The sequence below is a fragment of the Nesoenas mayeri genome (assembly GCF_963082525.1).
Source record: "Nesoenas mayeri genome assembly, chromosome: 2".
Classification (NCBI taxonomy): Eukaryota; Metazoa; Chordata; class Aves; order Columbiformes; family Columbidae; genus Nesoenas; species Nesoenas mayeri.
The window spans coordinates 133,845,813-133,866,449 of NC_137543.1; the positions used below are offsets into that span (position 1 = coordinate 133,845,813).

Genomic DNA, 20,637 nt, shown 5'->3' on the forward strand with positions numbered 1-20,637 from the left:
TTCCCTTGAATTATGGGGTTTTCGTTCTGCTCCCCATCCCTGTTTCCAGCTCAGTGACCTGAGTACCCAGACAACAAATGGTCTTACTATTAAAGACTGAGGCAAAGAGGCATTAAGTACCTCAGCCTTGTCCTCATTTTTTGTCACTGTGTTTCCACTCGCATCCAGTAAAGGATTGAGATTCTCCTTAGCCCTCCTTTAGTTGTTAATGTACTCATGGAATTTATCATTGTATTCACTTCTGCTAAGTTGTTTCATTAACAGCTATTCTTGGCAACAAGTAATTTGTTATGTTTTGGTTTGATTTTTTTTTTAAAGTAAACAGAGGTGAAAGATAGGCATTGTATTGACTTTTTTCCTTGGTTATCTGTCATTGCATGGTTAAAAATAAATTGCTTGCGCTTTCTAATCAAGACTAGAATGCTGACTTAGAACCATTTTCTTGTCATATGTGCTAATGCAAGAAAATGGGATATTCTGCCTAATGTCTTAAACCTGTTCATCTACATCACTAACCTTCCATCAAAAATAGCTCTATTATGAAAACAGAGCCTGAGTGTTACGACACTGCACTAATGTACGTGTGTTCTTTCTTTCCTTGCATGCGTTACAGAAACAAGATATACTTAATCAAGTAAGTAATCTTAATTTTATTTTTTATTTTTGTTATGCATAGGAGTAGTGTCTTTTATAGGCTTCCTTTGAGATGTCACTTCTACTAATAAATGCTGCATGTGTCTATTCTGTCAGATAATAAACAAATATTTAAAGCAGAGAGCAAAGTGCACTCTTTTTCTGCTGGCAGACTTTTTCACTAGGTCAATTCCATTTTGGTCATTCACAGTACATAGTTTTGCTAACATTAATTCAGAGAAATATGAAAAGTAATTTAAGAGCAAACATTTAACTGGTTTCATACTTATCACAGAAATTTCAGCTTACTAAGGAGATAAAAAATACTGTTTCTATAATCACATAACACCATTTATAGGTAGAAGGCTTAAAAATGCAGATTTAATCATTTGAATAAGGTTTATGGTGTGCTTTAAGTGAGTGCGACTTTACAGCAATTGCAAGAGAAATGGTCAAAGAGCTGAGCATCAACTCAGGACTTCCTGAGAAGCTTCAGGAGCCTGAAAGCAGGTATAAAAATACAATGATCAAAAAGAAGAAGAAGGAAAAAAAAAAAGCTAGGGAAGAAGGACTAATCAAATGAACTAGTTTTTTTAAATGACCTAGTTATTCTTCCTTTGTAGCACAGAGGTATTAAAAAGCCTCTGCTTTACTGTGAAGAGGCAGATGGAACTTGAGAAGAAGGAAAAAGTCAAGAGACTGAAAGGTTTATTTTTGTAGGAACCCCTCAGTTTCTGGGGTCAAAGGCCAGTTGAGCTTTTAGAGGTGTGTTACTGAGAGCAGTCCTACCTGTTCGCAGAAGGGCTCAGTTTTCTTCAGATGACCAACATTACTTTTTTAGTAAGCTAACAGACTGATTGCAATGGGTCCTGAAAGAGAAGGTATTCAGGTTAAAGCAGTGTGTCTAGGACTGGTCTTGAGACTAATCTCAGTATTTTTGCTGATAACCTTGTCAAAAATAGATGGATACTAATAGAATGAACTTGCTAAACCAAATTCGGGAATTATTGCTAAAATGGAGAAAAATCTGAATATTATGCTGGAAAAGCTTGATGACATTATTGACTATAGTAAATGGAAACGGAACAAAATGCAGTAGTGCAGATTACAGTGTGGTTTACCCTGGGACTAGTGGCATTGTTAGATAAATTGTTGTGTATGGTAGTAGATCACAAGATAATTGCAAAGCATCGTTTTGGTTTGATCATGAAGAAGAGAAATATATTGCTGGGTCATTGTGGTGATATTCCTGTGACCATGGTGGTCTGAGAACAAGACAAGAAAAGGTACTGTCTTATGCCCATTGACATAAGTGGAAAACTATTTAAAATTTCAAGCACACATAAGTGTGGGTTGAAAGAAGGATTCTTGTGCTGTTTCCCTCTGCTACAGTCTTTGATCTGACAGAAGATAGTAATTTACTGTAAAGACTTTGCCTTATTATAATATATAAAGTGAAGTATTTCTACTAGAGGTAGGAAGATTTAATTTTCTATAAAAAGGTACTGCAGAAACCACATCTTTCTGCTTTCAACCAAATGGTGAGACAAAATTAACTGAAATTGTAACTAATTTGCAGAAGGGTGTGGAGAATTATAGTGTATTTATTATGAAGGAGAAGCCTGTCCCTCACATGTTGATAACTGAGGACCAAGAAAGGATGTTGAATCTTTGTAGCTACATAAGTGAAAAAAATTAGCAACTTGTGAGTGTCACCAGCCAAAAACTCTGCCCTTCAGACACTGAGCACTCTGTTTTTCCGGGTCTCCAGGCAGAATTTCTAGGGAAAGAGCTTCCTGGATAGCTGTAGATTTGGGAAGCCTGCCAGGCAGAGATGCTGGCAGTCTGGCTGTGAGCCTGCTTTCTGTGGGAAGTGTTGAGGGCACTGAGACATAAGATGTTCCAGATAGTCAACTTCTGCTGCAAAACCGTTCAGTTTTGAACTTCTTTAATGATCTTTAGTGGTCCCTCTGTCTCCTTCAGTCAGTGCTAACATCTCTCCATACTTGTTTTCTTCCTTCCCTTGTGATACTTCTCCTCTCGGCCTTAAGATCCCATTTTTGTCCTTTTTTTCCTCTACTTTTTTTTGCGTTGCTCAGGACCTTACGTTTAAGCTCTGTGAGCCTCATATTGCTTTTATTTACCTGTTACCTATTCTCATAATGCGTTAAATGCCAAACTTAAGGACTATTTTCCTGCTTTGATGTACACTGGATACTGTTTCAAAGTATTTTAAAAGGAAAAGAGATTATTTTTTGATTTTGTTAGGGTACCACTATCAGTATTTAGATAGAAGTTGTTAGAGAATTTTAAGCTGTCTTGACATTAAGGCCAGAGGAGTATGCTGCTTAAAGCTACACCATTTTTAAAAGAGAAAAAAAAAGTGGAGGGTCATACTAATGTCTTTTATTGAAGAGTAAAAGACTACTCTGACAATATTTCAGCTCCTCTAACAGTATGGAAACAGTTTAAATATGGTACCAATTATGATACTGACTTAGAAAGTATGAAAATACTATATTCATATTTTCATATTAATTTATCAGCTAAGTTGTTCTTTTCTTAAAGTGAAATAAACATAGAAATAAATTCCTCCAGAAAGTGTACCTTTAGTGTATTTCTTGAGTTTTATATTGCCATCAATGAACATTTAAAATTGATGCATTTCAGGTCAAGTATGCATGCAATGGTGTAATGTTTATGCAAAATTATGAGTGACAACTATTTATTCTGCTAGTTATTGGTGATAGATTTTTTTTTAATGTGCAACTACTAAGATGTGTTCAACATCAATGGAAAAGTATCTGTCCGTAGTTTTAAATAATAGTAATTTTAATTGTATTATGCTGTACCTTCATTTGATCACTATGTGTCTGAATTAATGCCGTGAAAGAAATCACAGGCGAGGGGTATTTGGCTAATGAGCCTTTGGAGTCTGTGAAACAAAACCAAATGAAGACATTTTCTTAAGAGAACCGCATTTAATGTTGAAATCCTGTTGAATTTCTAACAGTGGGAACTCTGAAGCCATGGAATCAGTGCTGTGTTGGTGTTACAGTGTTCTTTGGTTTACGTCCTCTTTGTAACAGTTTGGTAATTAAGGACTATGTGGTGCTTGTAAACAGTTCTGCAGGTGTTTATGTTGCCTGGTCCAGAGACAGGGCAGGGATATTTTATTTGCCTACAAAATTGCAGGCACTGACAAAGCTGTAGAACAGTCTGATTTTTGTTTGTTTTGTTAGTTTCTGGTTTACATTTTTAAACATGTTTAACCTACTGTAGGTTTACTCAGGTTGAATCAGGAAAGACAGGTTAAAGTGCCTCACCCAGAGTATTTAATTATGACCGGATGTGGTTTGGTGGTGGTTTTATATATAGATATATTTATTTATTTTATTTTATTTTTTTCTGAAGAACAATATATCCTTACACATCTATATAATCATGTAGTAAAGAAGATTTGCCAGTAGTAAATTTTTATTTTTTCTTGCCCAGAAACAAGACTGGGATGAGACTGTGGTGGTTGGTGAATACATTCCAGATTTATTTTTGTAATTAGCATCAATTTATTACAATAACATGAGAAGATAGTACAAGATTATGCTTAAAAATCTAATTATTGTATAAAAATTGAGTCTTCCTATTTCCATTTTGGATGCTTTGTTGAGTTTACCTCTTTGAAGATACATGCTAGCTGAGGAAAAATTTTGGCAGTTCTATATGTCTGTATTATTGATAATATCCAAATATTATTTGGCCATATGGAATATTTGGTAGGAGCAGCCTGTGAGAGCATGTGATTTTTATTTTTTTTTCCCCTTGTAAACTTTCATCTCAGTTGATGAGAATTTAAATGCTGCTTTATCTAAGAAATAATTGTACTTGGTTACTAGAACTTTCAAAATGAATTATGTACAAATTTGATTAAATCAAATTTTAGATCAGAAAATTCTAAAGACTTTCAATTTTAAACAAACTTCACCCTGATGTACAATTACAATCTCCATGAGGAATTCAAAATTTAATTTGAATTTTTGCCATATAAATATTAGAAATACATTTTGAAGACCATAAACCTATGCATTCTCATGTAATTCATGTTTTCGAGTTAATTAGCCCTCAGTATGGTCTCTGCTTTTTTTCTATGTATTTTGGAAAAAGTCAGCTTTTGCAACATTGTCAGAATCAATGAATCTTCAAAACCTGGACTTTTACTGGGGGTGCTTTAACATTGCTTTTCACAGCTAGTCATGTAATTGTCACTAATGCACTAGCATTGATGCGTGTGATTGTTGTCGTAGCATTATGTGTGAATAAAGGCTCTCTAACATCATTTCCTTCTCAACAGCTCATTTTTCAGATGTTCGGTCAATATAAATTGTTTAAAAGAAAATAATCAATTAAGTGGACCTACCCACAAACAAAAATAACCCAGAGCTATTACTGTCAGTAGATTAAAGCTGATTACACTCTACATTTTTGGCACCATTTGGAGATCAGCAACGTAATTTTAAAAGTAATTAACTGACAATTATATTTCAACATAATTCTCTTTCCATTATCTCTGAACTGTTCTTTTTAATAAGTGAAAACCATATTTCATGGAAGTCTGCTGGAATGAACTATTTATTTTATTTTTCCCCTCTCTTTTATTATTTTTTTCAGGATGACAAAAACAGTGGCTTCTGTTGAAATACTCTGTACCAATTTAAAAAGAAAAAGACCAAAGAGAATGTGGGATTTTAAAAGAATTTATGGACGGAGATTAATTCCAAACACTGGATCATGTCTTGTTCCCATTTAATGTGACCAATGTGGTGGGGAGGAATAAGAGGAGTTATTATTCTACCCCTCCCTGCCCTGACCCACCCACAATGACAAATCTTTTGTCAAGAGACTATTAATAAGTTGCTTTTTTGCATCTTGTGAGGAGAAAGAAAGTGGAATGATACAGCTTCTTTTCCTTCCTTCTTCATGTCATCCAGCAGAACTGGTTTTTGCTCTTAAATCAGCTTGGAAAATAGAGGAGGCAGTTAGACCTCTTCTGCAGTTTTGTGATAGGGTACATGTTGAGTCAAAAGCTGTAAATTTTTTATCTCTCTAAATATTTGTTCTCTTCAAACATCTTAATATGGTAGGAGTTCAGATATTACATAGCATAGTTAAAACCTCTGAATAGTTTTCTTTATAATATAATAAGCATAACTAAAGCTTTTGAACAGTTGTCTTCACAATACAGTAAAGGATGCAGAATTTGCATTACTGATATACATCCTATTTTTAAATGAGAAACTATGTTTTGTGTATTCTCAGTATCAGGATATACTGAGTTGTGATGTCTATACCATGTAGAATTCTGTGTATGTTGGCACAGAACACACACATAGATGCATACATCCTCACAGTATGCATACTTGGATTTTTCTTGGTCTTACATTCCTGTGTGCCATCGGTGAAGCAGAACAGGTTATAAAATGGCACAGCTTAACTGCAGTAGGAGAAAGGAAGAAGTCAAATACTCACAGTGTAGTATTTCCTTTTTTCAGTCACTTCTTCACCCACCCCATGCGTCAGTTCTGCTCTGTGAGATGGAGGAACAAGGGATGAGTTCCTGCAGCTGGCTTATTTTACCTATAATCACACTCCTAGTCAGGGACACCACAACCTGAAATGCATAATTTAAGGAATATTAACTCCTGCTTAGCACAGAGAGGGGGAAAGCTTAATTGGTTTGGGGAATCCAATAGCTGTATGAATGTTTCATATCTTGCAAGAAGAGTCCGGTGAAAGTTGCCAAGAGTGTCTCAAATTGTTGGTTTATAGCTTCCTGTGTGTTCTTTTTTATGATTCCTGTGGGTCTCATGCACATGATTCATCAGCTCTCGCCAATGCAGATTTTCACTACAAAAGAGATAAAGTGTGGGAAATTTTATGACATCACCCATTTGAAGAAAGTAGAAAGCAACATTGTTGTATATGACCAGTCACCTGAGATTGTTCCTATTCAATATGTGGTGGAGGATGAGCAGAACATAGTACATTTGCTCTGGTTGCTGTTCTCTGCAAAGACATGGGAATTTGTAGAGGTGATCCTGTGCTTTCAGTTAGCCGTGACAGATTTTTTAAGGCAGATTTTATAACCTACAAACCTGTTAATGCATGTGGAGTTAAGCCTCTTTCTCCCTGGCATACAAGGTGTTAGAAGCCATTCTGCTTTCTGGACAGAATCAGTTATTTTAAGGCACTTTGATAGCCTGTTGTAGCCTTAATCAGAAGATCAGAGACCTGAGCAGACCCTGTATTTTTAGTTGAGTATTGGTGTATATATAGAATCATTTAAGTTGGAGGAGACCCTCAGGATCATCAGTCCAACCATAACCTAACTCTAGCACTAAACCAGGCCCATAAGAACCTCATTTAAGTGCCTTTTAAACACCTCCAGGGATGGTGACTCAACCACTTCCCTGGAAAGCCTGTTCTGATGCCTGACAACCCTTTCTGTGAAGAATTTTTTCCTAATATCCAATCTTAGCCTCTGCTGGTGCAACTTGAGGCCATTTCCTCTTGTCCTATTACTTGCTACTTGGGAGAAGAGACCAACACCCTCCATGCTACAACCTCCTTTCAGGTAGCTGTAGACAGCAATAAGGTCTCCCCTCAGGCTTCTTTTCTCCAGGATAAACAGCCCTCATTCCCTCAGCTGCTGATACAAAATTAGAAGACACCTGAAGTTGTCGGTTATTTTGCCAAGCATAGTCACAGCTGCTACTTGGAAACCAGTGTTTCAATTCCTGTCTTTTCCAAGGCTGGGAGACTCAGCTTCTATGAACTAGCACTAAATTAGTGTAATGCACTTATCAGTGACTGCCTGAGAAGAAACAGAACTCTTATCATAGCAACTGGAGATTTTTTTCAAGCATATTAAACATAGACTGACCTCCATTTCTTTTCCTTGGAGTCTTATATATTCTGGGAATCTGCGATTCAAAAGAAACTGGTGAGTGGGATGTAAGAGCTCTGCTGGTATAGAGGAGAAAGAGAAGTAAGATATATGTATTCTTTAGTGGTATTAGTAGGTTAAAAGCTTCCCGTCATAATTCTATGAGATACATGGGGTAAGTGCAAAGAAATGTGCATATGGTCATGATAGTGGTATCAAAAGTAGTAGTTGCTGTATTGTCCGTTTTGTAGTATTCTGTGCAGTCACAGTAGAACAAAATTCCACACTACTTTGTTAACTGTGAATAAAGTGAGATTTTTTAATACCTATAAAAATCCCAAGCTACTTTTAATATTTTTATTTCTTCAGAATTGAGAATTCTGTAGTCAGTGTGATAGGTGTCATCCTGGAAACTCTTGAAAAATGGAGTTTATCCTGAAAATTGTAATTTGTTTATCTTTTAAGCTGACAGGACTTTAATCTCATGGTGACTTTCAACTCTTGTTATTAAGGAATCTTGACTGTCATTTTTTCCTAGTTCAATGATTGTCATTTGTTTGTATCTTTTTACGTGTGCTTGTCGTTTTGTCATAGGATTTCTTGTGGTACATTGAAAAGAATACACTAGTGATCAGATTCCTGAGGCAGAGAAGAAAAATAAAAGCCCAGGCTAAAGAATTTTCTGCAGAATTGGCTTTTAAAATGTATTGTTATAAAAAAATAGGAAAGCATATAAGAATGCTTGCTTAAAGCCATTAAGGAGTTTCCCAAGAGTTTTTAGCAGCTGTGGAAGAGGGAAATATAGTGTTCCATGGAGTGACTTTGTTCTAGATCTTAACTCAGTTCTTTGACTAGAGTGCAGATTATTTCTTAAAAACATTGCCTTCAGATGTGGTTGAAATCTCTCAAGAGTCCAAATGTGGGGTCTGTAGCTCATTTCTAGCCTTCCTCTCCACCCCATACACACTGACCCAGTGATGCCTCATTGGCTGCTTCTGGAAAGGAGGAAAAGAATTCAGAACTAGAGATTATGAGTTTGGAAGAAGGATCAGTAGTTGCTGCTGTTTCCCTCTGTGCCTGCCTGGCTCAGTTTTTACCTCCCCACATACTCCCATCTGTGGATAAATGGCATTATCTCTCTCCCTTCAGATTTTTAGTTTAGACAAAAAAGGTGCTATATGGCATTACCTTGTGCAGCTGCCACTTTGTATATCCATATAGCTAGTGTTGTTTTGGTTTATATTCTTATATTTTACAATATCTATAAGACATTGTAACTGAGTTCCTTGAGTAACTGGTTTTTATTATTTCAAGAATATTATTATGAGTATAATTCTTGGCCTAATTATTTCTGTTTTATCCTGGTCCTTAAAGGGCTCTTTGAGGGAATTTTCTTCAAAGTAATGGGAGTTGGCAGAGCAAATCATAATTGTTTGTGTTTGTAGCTTTATTGTAAAGTGAAGGATGCCATAAGCTTCAGAAAAATTTCCACCACAAGACAATGGTTGGGTATGGGTTCTCTAACAAGACAAATTTGGCTGAAACTGAAGTTCTGTGCAAATCTGTCTATATTTGCTTAGTCAGACATCACAACAGGAACGTTCTCGTAGTGTCTGGAAATAAGACAGATTAGTCTGTCTTGTTTCATTGTTACAAAAACTGCTTCTGCTATTCTTAAAGATAAGAAAGTAATAGTGAGTTATTTGCAGTGATGAAACTTTTGGTATGTAATATGTTCATGGCATTAACATTAAAAAAGCCTGTCAAGTGTTTTGGATTAATGGATATTTGCCAGAATTTAATTGTAAAATAAATGGAGTATGAGAGATGACGTGCCATAGTCTCAGAAGCACCGAATGACCTCTCTGAACAATCTATAATTGCTGTTTTCTGCTTCATTTAATAAATAACACTGTATATAATAGGTTGTGTACATTAATATTTATTTATGTATATGCAGTACATAAATTTGATTTGTTTCTTTTAGCATATGCTTAGATCCAAAATGGGTTACTTCCACTCTGAGTGAAGTTAGCACCCAACTGTGGTATGGCAATTTAAAAAAGAAAAGAAATAAAAAAGCTGTCTTAGCCATTTTCTAGAAAAGTTATCTAAGCATCTTAAATTCTTTGCTGTGTTCAGAAGTACTGCCTTAACAGGTGCAACATTTTGGTATCCGTTTTGATACATTCCCCTGACTAGCCTGATTTCTTAAAGATGTTCAGATCACCTCATTCAAAGGACTATTTGAGTAATTTGTTCAGCAACATCTTTACAGGTAATAATTGTTTTGTTGGCATAGGCATACAGAAACTTCTTTTTCCCTCAGTGAATCTTTAGCTCTTTTCTGATACTTGGATACTCCCTAGAGAAAAAGATACAGGTTTGAATTTCCTCAGGCAAACAAGGGAATTCAGCCAAGGTGTAACCCCCACTGGGGAGGTGTCTTTACAGGAGATTTTTCTTTTCCAAAAGGTGGGAATATCTGTTGCTTTTTCTGTGCCTTTACAAGGCCATGGGGGACTTCATTGCACTTGTTGCACAGTGCCTTTTTTGTTTGTTTGTTTGTTTATTTTCCCCGTGAACATGTATAGTGGAATCTGGTTATACAGATTTATCTACCCTAATTGCATTAGATGTGATGAAATCTTCAACCCACTGAAGACTGTAACATTTTTCTTTATGTTCAGAAACAAGTTTGTGAACACCTTAGGAAGTAAAAGTAAAAAGCATAAAGGGTTTATAAAGTAGAAGTGCTTTATGGATTAGTAGCACTTGAGAGAGTCCTTTAAAATCCCAGTATGAATAAGGCCATCAATACAATACCAATGTCCAGCTTTAGGCTGAAATCAAATAACAGGTTTCTTAGTCTGCACAGTGTTGTCAAGTGAAAGTCATGCCTTATCACAGGATATTCAGGAATGGACACACTTAGTAAAGACGTACAAGACACCTTAGGATGCCTTTTTCTGTAAATCTTTTGTGTTATGTATAGTACTTGGATGCAGTGGGGAAAATCCAGAACCTTCTTTCTGTGGTCAGTTAATCATTTAGAAGTCATAAATTTTGGTGTGCTGCTTCTTTTTCACTTTGTTGTATGGATTTATTTGGGGTGAGCTTACAGAAAAAAAATAGGTATGGATTAAATTCTTGTTGGCAGTTTTGTACTGGGATTAATTTTGAAATTTGGGGGATGGTTAATTAAATGTTATAGATTTTCCCTGACAAATCATCACCAAAAAAAGTATGCATAATTTTTTATTTTCCTCTGCATTGTGTCATAGTGAGTCCAGTTTCATGTTTATTTTCAGAAAAGCTAAAAAATATTTAACGATTGCCACATTTTATTTGCTAAAAAAAAATTAACAGCTAAAACCGTACAATTTTGCTTCTTGTTTCTGTCCTTTCTCCTTTGCTTTTCTCCAAGGTGGAGATATATATATATAGATATATATAGATATATATCTCTATATATATATACACTTTTTTTTTTTAATTTTAGGTAATCGGAAACTGACACAATCTATAAACAGGAAATGATAAGAACGACTTCTAAAAATAGTAGTAAAATGAGTGTTACATGGATATTATGGTTTAAATTAGCTGAAATTCAATGGTGTTTTTGAATGTGCACTTCTCTGGGCTTATATCAAAATGTTTCATTATGAAACAAAGTTTTATTAATAATATAGATGATTTTAAAGATTTATGAAGTTTTATATTGTAAACTTTATATTTGTAAGACATAAGAAAATGAACTTTAGTAAGCTTGGTGAATCAGTTGTTTGTCATATAAAAAGAGGAATCCAGTGGTATATGATTAATGTAAAAACACCTACATTTTTGTGACCTACAGGCAAGGCTTTTTGGTACCTTTTTATTTGAATCAAAGCTCAAACTGCACAGATTTTTGTTCTTCCCTCCACCTCTCTCTCCTCAGAACATTTAGGCCAAATGATTTGAAATGTCTTTCATGTTCGTCTGAATAACTAGTGGCTGCGACAACTATGTCCCTTTATACCTCCCTGTAATGTTGAAAATTTTCCTGAGATCCCTAACCTTGTGATCATAATCTCCCTATGCCCTGGATAGTCTCTTGTGAAAGGAAATGAATTAATTCATGCGTCAGGTTAATTGTAGTCAGTGTGGTACATCCTCTCACGCTCTCATCCCCTCACTTGGGAAACGTCATGGAAAATGCCTTCTGAAATGCTAAATCCTTCTTTCTCAAGTTCATTTTAATTCAACTGGAGCTTCTGGAAACCAAGCAACTGTTGAAAATTAAGCACTTAGCCTGCATGCTGAAGAAAACAACATCAACCATTATAAATTATTCTAATGTTATTGATCTGAACGGTTAAATTAATGCTTGTGAATTCATTAACAGAAATAAATTATTTTCAAACCCTACCAAAAGTTATTGAACTTTTAATCTGGAAATTCTGATATGACAGTGAGATTTAAAGGGTTTACATAGAAGAGTGAACATGATTCCTGTTAGTCTGGAAAATTAAAGTCCTCTGCCTTCCTCTTATAGTCTTTTTGGTTACCAAAACATTGTGTGCTTCCTTTAAAAAGTAGCTGGAGCTGAGGGGAAATGCTACTAATAACAGGAAGGGTAGTTACTTACTGACAAATTTTCATATTTTAGAACGGTAAAGTTGCATGGGGAAAAAATAAAAATACTGCATAATTGCAAAATGGAGAAATGCTCATAATACTGTATTTCTCTCTTCTGTGAAACAGATCTATGCATAGATCTCCTTTAGGCAGGACTGTTGCACGTCCTTTGACTACAGCATGTGGTTTTGCATCTGCATTTTGGGCTATTATAAACATTTTTGATGTGTATTCAAGTCACCAGCCGCTAACCAACTTTCAGCATCATTTGAAAGCTTTTGGATGTGCAGCATCCGAACTCTGGTCGTATGAATGTTGCTGCTTTCCCAGAGGAATACAAGTCACAGAGCACGTTAGAGCAGAGGATGAAGCACTTTCAGCTGAAGAAATTCGACTGCAGAACAAGCTTATAGTACAACCACCCACTTTATTTTTTCCTTTGCTGGGCACGCTAATCAGTCACAGTCAGGGTGTCAAATATAATAAATGGACATGGCAGCCAAGTCATGTGTTACTTCGATATCTGTTGTCTTTCCTGGACAGAAAATACAAGGCATTTTGGAACAATAGCTTTGGAGGACACTGGGGTAAATTATAATCTGACCAACTTTAGGAAATATGGTAAAGTTTGAGCATCTTTGAGAAAGAGAGTCTTCTGGAAGAAACACATAATTGTGACCTTATTTATTAATCAAAACCTCTGCCCAGACATAATTCTAAACCCATAAATGGAAAAGATGTAGCATTAAGAGTATAGTTATTGCTGGCAGTTTGGTGAACCAGTCTCACTCAGTCAGCAGTTTAAAAGTTTAAACTGTAAACTCAAGGAATATTTTTAGCAGTATATACATAAAATCCACAGGCAAGGTTAATTTAAAAAAAAAAAAAAGTTTTATGTAGTAGAAGTATTTTACATGTCTTTACATGTTTTTTTCTTCTGTTTCTCTTTTTCGCTTGATAATTCCTCTTTGTGTGTAATTTAGCAAAATAGCTAAAACACTTTTTATGCCCAGCTTGAGCCTTGTGGAGGCAATTTTTTTCAGTCTCTGCTATTTTTGTGTTCAGTAGGTGAGAGCTTTATTGGTTTCACTGAACTTGTGTCTCAAATGAGGTGTTCTGGATTAGAAGCTCAGCATAGATACCCTCTTGTCAATTCTGCATTCCAAATAATGACTTGCACAAGATCAGTCAAATTTTGCAATCTGTGGTGTTGGTCACTTGTAAGGACAGTGATACACATTTAAAACATCACTCCGGGGCACTTAGGTCTCAGCCTTAGTGGGCAACAGCTTATTTCATGTGGACACAAAATTTCTACGTCTCATAAATATAAAAGAAAAATGAAACAATATAGAGAAGGCAGGGGGAGATAAATCCCTGCTCCAAAGTGTTGAAATGATATTAAAGTTGTTGTAAAAATTATTTATACTGTGACTCAGATTCCAAAATCACTGAGGCATTTTGAAAATCGAATTTCCGTTTTCTTTTTCTGGCATGATTTCAAGCTGATTTCATGCTAGTCTGTTCCCTCCAAATGCTGCATTCACTGTTCTGAACTAAAGGAGTTGTATAAGAGTTTTCTATGGAGAAATGGAATCTTCCTGAAGCATGGGGTACTTTCTTCAGGTTGATTTTTGTGGTATAATGTGGCTTTATCCCTTAATTATTAAGGATAAAAAGTTGCTGTCCTGTTTCATCTAGAAACAAAGACAGCAACAGTGTGTTTTATACATCAATGATGGATAAGCTGTTTTAAAATCCGGTACGTAACTGAGTAGCATCATTGATAAGTATGCAGTTGTGTCACAGTTATTTCTGAGATAAAAATGAAATTGTCTTAAGCTCTCTTGATATGTTTCAGAACACCTTTCTCTTTAGTGGTTCTATATTAGCAGGATAAAATGGGATGTTAATGTTTTACATTGCTGTGACCTCATGGCAGCTCACACCTTCTGTGCAGCGCAGGGGAAGGTGCAGATCTGGTAACCAGCAATAGGACACAAGGCAATGGAAAGAAGTTGGGTCAGGGGAAGTTGAGGAAAAGGTTCTTCACTGAGAGGGGAGTTGGTCATTGGAACAGGCTCCTCAGGGAAGTGGTCACAGCACCAAACCTGTCAGAGTTCAAGGAGCATCTGGACAATGCTCTTAGTCAATATGATTTAGTCCTGTGAGAAGCAAGGACTTGGACTCAGTATGGGTCCCTTCCAACTTGAGCTATTCTATGATTCTATGGTCCATTTTATTACTTAAAAGTAGTAATTACTTAAAAAGTAGTAATTACTTAAAAAGTAATAATTACTTAAAAGTAATTAAATTACTTCTCTCTTACCAGGAGAAATAATCAATGATGTTTCATTAATCAGCTCTTGACTTGCTGGCAAAAGCAAAACCAAATTAACCTAAATGACAAATGTTTCAAATCAACAATGTTTTTTCCCTAAGTAATGTTGTGCATCTCAGCCCTCTCATTTGACTATTAGAACCTATTTAAGACATGGTGATTTGTTTCTCTTTGACAAATACCAGCAAAACATCTTGCCGCCTAGAAAACGACAAGTGGCCTTCAATTCTCTGAATTCCCAAAAGTCCCCTGCTTGTTGTCTGCCTTATTATGGGAAAACATAAGACTTGTTAGGTGTGTCCCTGTGAGCTCCATAGGTGCCTTTGGTTGCAGTTTTGTATGTTCTGTTAAGCCATTATCTAATTAATAAACTAGAGAGCATGAAATTTCATTTTGGGGTCCTGATACGTGTGCTCTGAATGTGCTCTGGGCTATCTTACACTGTGCTCTGGGCTATTGTACCAATACTGTGAGTTTTCAAAGTAATACTTAGTTCAATAATCAGTCACTTTCAAGAATAGGTATTCCAGCCTATATCTTCAGAAATCAATATTTTTAAAGACAATCTGAAGTTTTTGTTAACAGAATATTATCTGATGGATTAGTATGTATTATCTGATGGATTAGTATGGAAGTTTTTGTGAAACAAATAATTTCAAATACTTTCCTTCCTTTTTTTTTTTCTTTCACTGCAGACAATCGATTTAGAAGGGTTCAAGCTGTTCATGAAGACTTTTCTGGAGGCAGACCTACCAGATGATTTCGTTGAGCATCTTTTTACATCATTTAGCAACAAAATCTCTCACTGCAGCCCATTGATAAAAAACAAACCCCAGCACCTTTCTGGAGGTAAGTATTAAAATCACAGTAATGTAAGTCCTGAAGGTTCCATCCCCCTCCTGTTTCAGTTGTAATAGCTGTCACTGTATGGAATTCTAAACTGTATGTATTTCTTTTTTGCTCTGATATTTGTGAAACTGGAAAACCAAATAATGAGCAAGAAATATTGTAAAAAGAAATGGAAATTAAAAGGTTTCCTTTATTTAATTCACAATAATGATGCAGCTGAGACACCAAGTGGACAACCTTTGTCATGTTAATGCTAATCAGATTGCTATGGTTACATGATCTTGCTGCCTACTCTACTGTATAAACACTTTGAAACCTTCAGAGCATCAGGCAGGTGGCTCCTGCTGGTGCTGTACAGTTTCTGTAACCAGTTACTGCTGCTTCTCTTAACTGTCTAGGTGTGATGCTGCTATTAGTAATCCTAAATACTTATCAGCTACTGATATTTTCAATGTCCTGGAAGTGTTAGCAGTATTTCTTTTCTCAGTGTAAGGATCTCCTTTAATGCAGTTTGAAATTTTCATGCTAAACTGAACATTTTGGTTAAAAGTGATTTTGAGTTCAGAGGATGCAACAGGTTAAAATATTTCAATGAAAAATAGTGTTAAGAACTGTCAGGTTACAACATTTTATAAAACTTTTAAAGAAAATTTGGAGAAGAAATTTAAGGTTACCTTCCTAACTTGATATATTTGGTTTGACACATTAGCAATTTGGAAACTCTATAAAACTCCAGTATCTAAAAGCAGATGCCAGACTAATTTAATGAAATAAATTGCATGTTTTGAACAGCTGGGATAATCAAGCACTTAGAGCGAGTTACCAAATGGTTTGATGGGTATTTAGTTGCTTGAATTCTTTATGTGAACATTAAGTGTCTTCAAATTGCAAATCATCCAGAAATTGTGAATTTGGTACAAGTGCTACTTGCTGAAATGTTAGCTTCTCTTGCACATGCCAAGCACTAGATTTCCATAGATGCCTCAGTGTACAATACTGATTACAGGTTTTTGGATATCACTGTGACCTGTTTTTTGTTTTCAGTGGATGCCATTCTCCACTATGTTAAATAGATGGGTTTCAGTTATCTTTATTTAAGTTTACAATACATATTTTTTTTCTCCTTCTTAGTTTTTTATTTCCTGGCAAAAACCACCAAAGAAACAAAATAACCCAAACCACCACCTTACATTATCATCTTCTATTATTTGCAAGGTGTATATACTGTAATGATCATTAAGGGTAGTTAGACTGAACTGAAAAAGCTTTTTTCAGCTTGCAGAGCTTGCTTACCACATTAATTATATGATTTTTTCATATACTTTTTTTTTCCATTCGAATTAAATGCTTTAGCTATCTCCTTTTGTCCTTTCCAGTCAGAACTGCCATGGATGCATCTCCTTCTGCAAATATCTGCTCTGTAGACAGTACATTTTCAACTTCTTGGACTTTTGTTGTTAGTTATCTAGACTAGTTCCATGTGCAGAGCAGTAAGCTTAGTAGACTGTAGTGTAATTGTTGTGTGGAGTATTCAAAACCTTCTGCTGCTAATTGCAGCTCTGATAGTGATTCACTTACAGGTCTGAGCAAGTCATTTAGACCATTCAGTCCCTTGCCCTTCAAGATGCTCGCCATGGAATCTCTAAGGGCATGTCTAAATGTATTCTTCATCGTATGCTGCAGTGTATAATTTGGATGTCATAAATTTTCAGCATTGAATTTTTTTTTGCTGTGAATATAGATTGTTGCCTCTGAAGTCTTAGCAGCACAATTTCATTTCCACTTTCATTACTTTTAATTTTTCCTTGGCATTTTTGTCATATTTTCATCAATGAGTAGCACCAGCAATAAACATGCACTGTACCAGCCACCAAAATTTGTAATCTTTTACCTCAATGCCTTTTACCTGAAACTCCGATAGCAGCTGCCATTTAGTCATGCATATTTATTTATTATACTGTGGTTTTACATATGATATCTGAGTACTATTGTTTTAAAAAATCATATTTTATCATTCTGGTATTTTATTTCTATGGGTCTGACACTTCACATGTAGAAATAACAACTGTTTTTAGGTCATTGTCAGATCTATAGCTAAATTCTGCCCAATATAGTCCATGCTCATCTTTCTTCACTTTCACTGTAATTCTCTCAGATTTTATTCTAATGTGTGGCAAATATAATAATAATAATAATAATAATAGTTGTTATTTAAACTGTATGCTGAGTTTCTTACTCTAACTCCTACAGCTTTTTCTCCTTCACTCACTTTTCCAAGTTTGTAGTTAATTTTCATCTTTTTCTGTTAGTAAGGACTTCAGAAATAATGTAACGTGAGAGCAGTTTAGTAGTCTTCCATATGTATTTAGCGTAATACCAGAAGGACTGTTTGATAAATTGTTACATGCAAAGTATCTTCAGAGAGGTAATTCAGTTCACTTTATGCAAGGGTTCTTGGTTACTTCTGCCTGAAAATATGCTGTTTATATTGTGATTCAATTGCATGAGGTTTAAACGAGATGTAACATCTTTATAATTTTTAGCATTTAAAGGGAAAAAGAGTGCATTGGTAGATTTTAATGTACAAATGAAAATTATGGAAACCTTCACATTAGGATATTTAGTAATTTAAAAATGTTACTAATAGTGAAAAAGCTGACCATACCGGGAAATAAATTTATCAGAAACATTTAACGTTCTTCTGGAATGTGGAAAGGTACACGAGAGCTAGAGAAAATCACGAGGAAAGTAGCAGGGTTCATAAATCTCTCTGCCATGTGACTGTTTTTTACTTAATGTCTCTTGGTCCACTCATGTCTGTTTATAAATTATATTTTCAGTTAAGGTGTCTGAAGAAAGGTGGAAACAGATGCCAGGTAAGCAGCAGCACTATCAGTCATCTGTAAGTCAGCACATTGTAGTCACCTCTCTCACACCTCTGATTAAGCTGTACTGCTTTAACCTTCAGCTTGTAGCTGGCGATGAGCTATAAGATACCTTAAACTTTATATGCCTTTTCATTTGGATTTCAGTGAAATCCAGGACTATACTTTTTTGAGATATGTTAGCTCAAGTTTTATAATACCTTTCATTATGTGCGTAGGATTCACATAAGACTGGAATGTGAACTATTTGTGTCAGTTGTATGACTGAAGCTGGCATCTTGATTGATTAACATTTTATACTGTCTTAATTTTAAGGACACTTACTGACACGCAAACTCATTTAGGAGAACATTGCCCTGTTAAATCTTTTTATTCATTTAAATATTTACTTTCAGTGTTAATTATCTACCTGAAATCATGGGCATGAACCTGATTAAAAGATATGTTTTCTGCGCACCAAATTGCTCTATTTACTGATTTTTTATTTTTTTTTTTAACGTTTGTAACTCAGTAGACCTTTGAAAATGTCTTCGGTTCTAATGAAGTTTTTCAAGATAAAAAATGGAGTGGGGAGGAACCCACCAGAATTGTTTCCATTTGCTGCAGTAATTAACATGTCCAAGACAAATGGATGAGAGAAATTGCATGCGCAGGTTGTGTATGCAATGATGAATCTGTTCTGAATTAATTACAGAAATATTTAAAGATAGTAAATCCTTTAGTAAAGATTTATGTTTGCAGTGGGAACTGTAACAATCTTTTCCCATCTTTACAGTGAGAAATGTAACAAACTGGTAAAGAAGGTTTGAAGGTTTTATTACTGCTTTCTCTCTATATTCCTGTCCTTCCTTTTCTTTTTTTTTTTTCCCTATATTTATTTGTTCCTATAGATTTCAGTAATATCATCAAGACTGCTCATTAATGTTCTCTTGAAACAAACTTTGGCAATGTTGAAACTTCTGTTCCAAGTGGCACACTGGAACTGCTCTTGATCACAATATTTGAGCAATTATTATGACTATATTTAAATTATTTGTTTATTTGTCTATTTTATGTTTATATTCTGTGGCTAAGGCTTCAATGTCTTAAATATGTGTTACTGTGATACACATCTGGCTGTGTTTATGGGAAGATTAGACATTTGTGTATTATCATTGTTCTTTTACACTGAAACATCTTCAATTGGTGTAGCAAGTGTAAATCTTGAAGTTAGACAAAATTCCTATAAGCACAGAAAAGTGGATGCAGTATTGGGCAGGGATTGTTTAAATACTCAAATTAACATGGAATGCAGTAGAATGAAATTTTTCACCAAATTGTTTGTAATCAAATGACACCGGATCAACACAAGTGAAAAAATATTTGTGCCATTCCCACAACTGATTTTCTTTTTACAATAATTTGCTATGTTGGTGTGATATTTTAAAACCTTACCATCCATTTTAGTTCTGCCTTTGCTGCATAAACTCTGAACATAAATTGTTTAAAACTTCTCATTTATATTTAAATTAAAAAGTCATCTGAGATTCAAATAAAACAAAGATGCATGTATCTAGGAGTTCTGCTTTTCATTTTCTGCTTATACCATATATTAAGATTAACAAAAGCTGTGTGTTATTTTCAGGTCTGAGACTTAACAAAGGTACCTCTACATCCCGACCTCCTACTCCTGCCAACTTAAATTCGCCAGACATGATCCAGCTGAAAGATATTGTTTGCTATTTGTCACTGCTAGAAAGAGGAAGACCTGAAGACAAGCTAGAATGTATGTTCTTTTTTAAGTTCATTTTCTTTATTTTCAGGGAAGTAAAAAAAAAGTCATGAAAACTCTGTTTCTTAATTTTCTGAGTTTACAACTCAGATCATAGTAGTTACATTATAATATATGATCCTAGGTGACTGTTATTGCAGGAATGATCTTTTATTCTTTAGAATATATTAATTTGATGAAATTCTAACTCAATTCTTCCTATCTAGCATGTGCTAAGATGAAGAGTAAGTATCATGCATTCTGCAGTGAAAATAATCCTTTCTATACTATTGTCTGTTGACTAAAATAGGACCTGTGAAAAACAAATGAACTATACCGAGAATGCTTAGAAATATATAGAAGTGGTGAATAATCTGCAGATAACCAGCTAATGCAAACAAAAAATAGTTGTTAATATAGGCCATAGACTCTGTAATATTAGTGACAAAAAAGCCAAGAATGACCCAAGTCTCCACCACTGTTGGGAATGAATGTTTGATGCTAGAAGTTAGAAATTACTTGATTTTTTTCAGTTAGAGGCCTGATTCATTAAAGTCCAACAACTCTACCTGTTGAAAAAATAACTGAGTTTGATCTGCAAATTGGAGAAAAAAAGAAA

The 20,637-nt window shown here is 35.0% G+C and overlaps 1 protein-coding gene across 3 annotated transcripts in view; it reads left to right on the forward strand.

Annotated features, from left to right (window-relative positions):
* Nucleotides 1-20,637, forward strand: part of DGKB (diacylglycerol kinase beta) — a gene marked incomplete at both ends in the record, with an annotated part of 317,768 nt that overhangs the window by 38,571 nt on the left and 258,560 nt on the right. For 2 of the 3 annotated variants that reach the window (XM_080340721.1, XM_080340722.1), the window contains 3 exons: nt 614-634; nt 15,230-15,383; nt 19,893-20,033. In XM_080340721.1, the coding sequence (XP_080196847.1) occupies nt 614-634; nt 15,230-15,383; nt 19,893-20,033 (316 nt within the window). The remainder of the gene's footprint in view (nt 1-613; nt 635-15,229; nt 15,384-19,892; nt 20,034-20,637) is intronic. The other variant, XM_080340723.1, reaches the window with a different exon arrangement.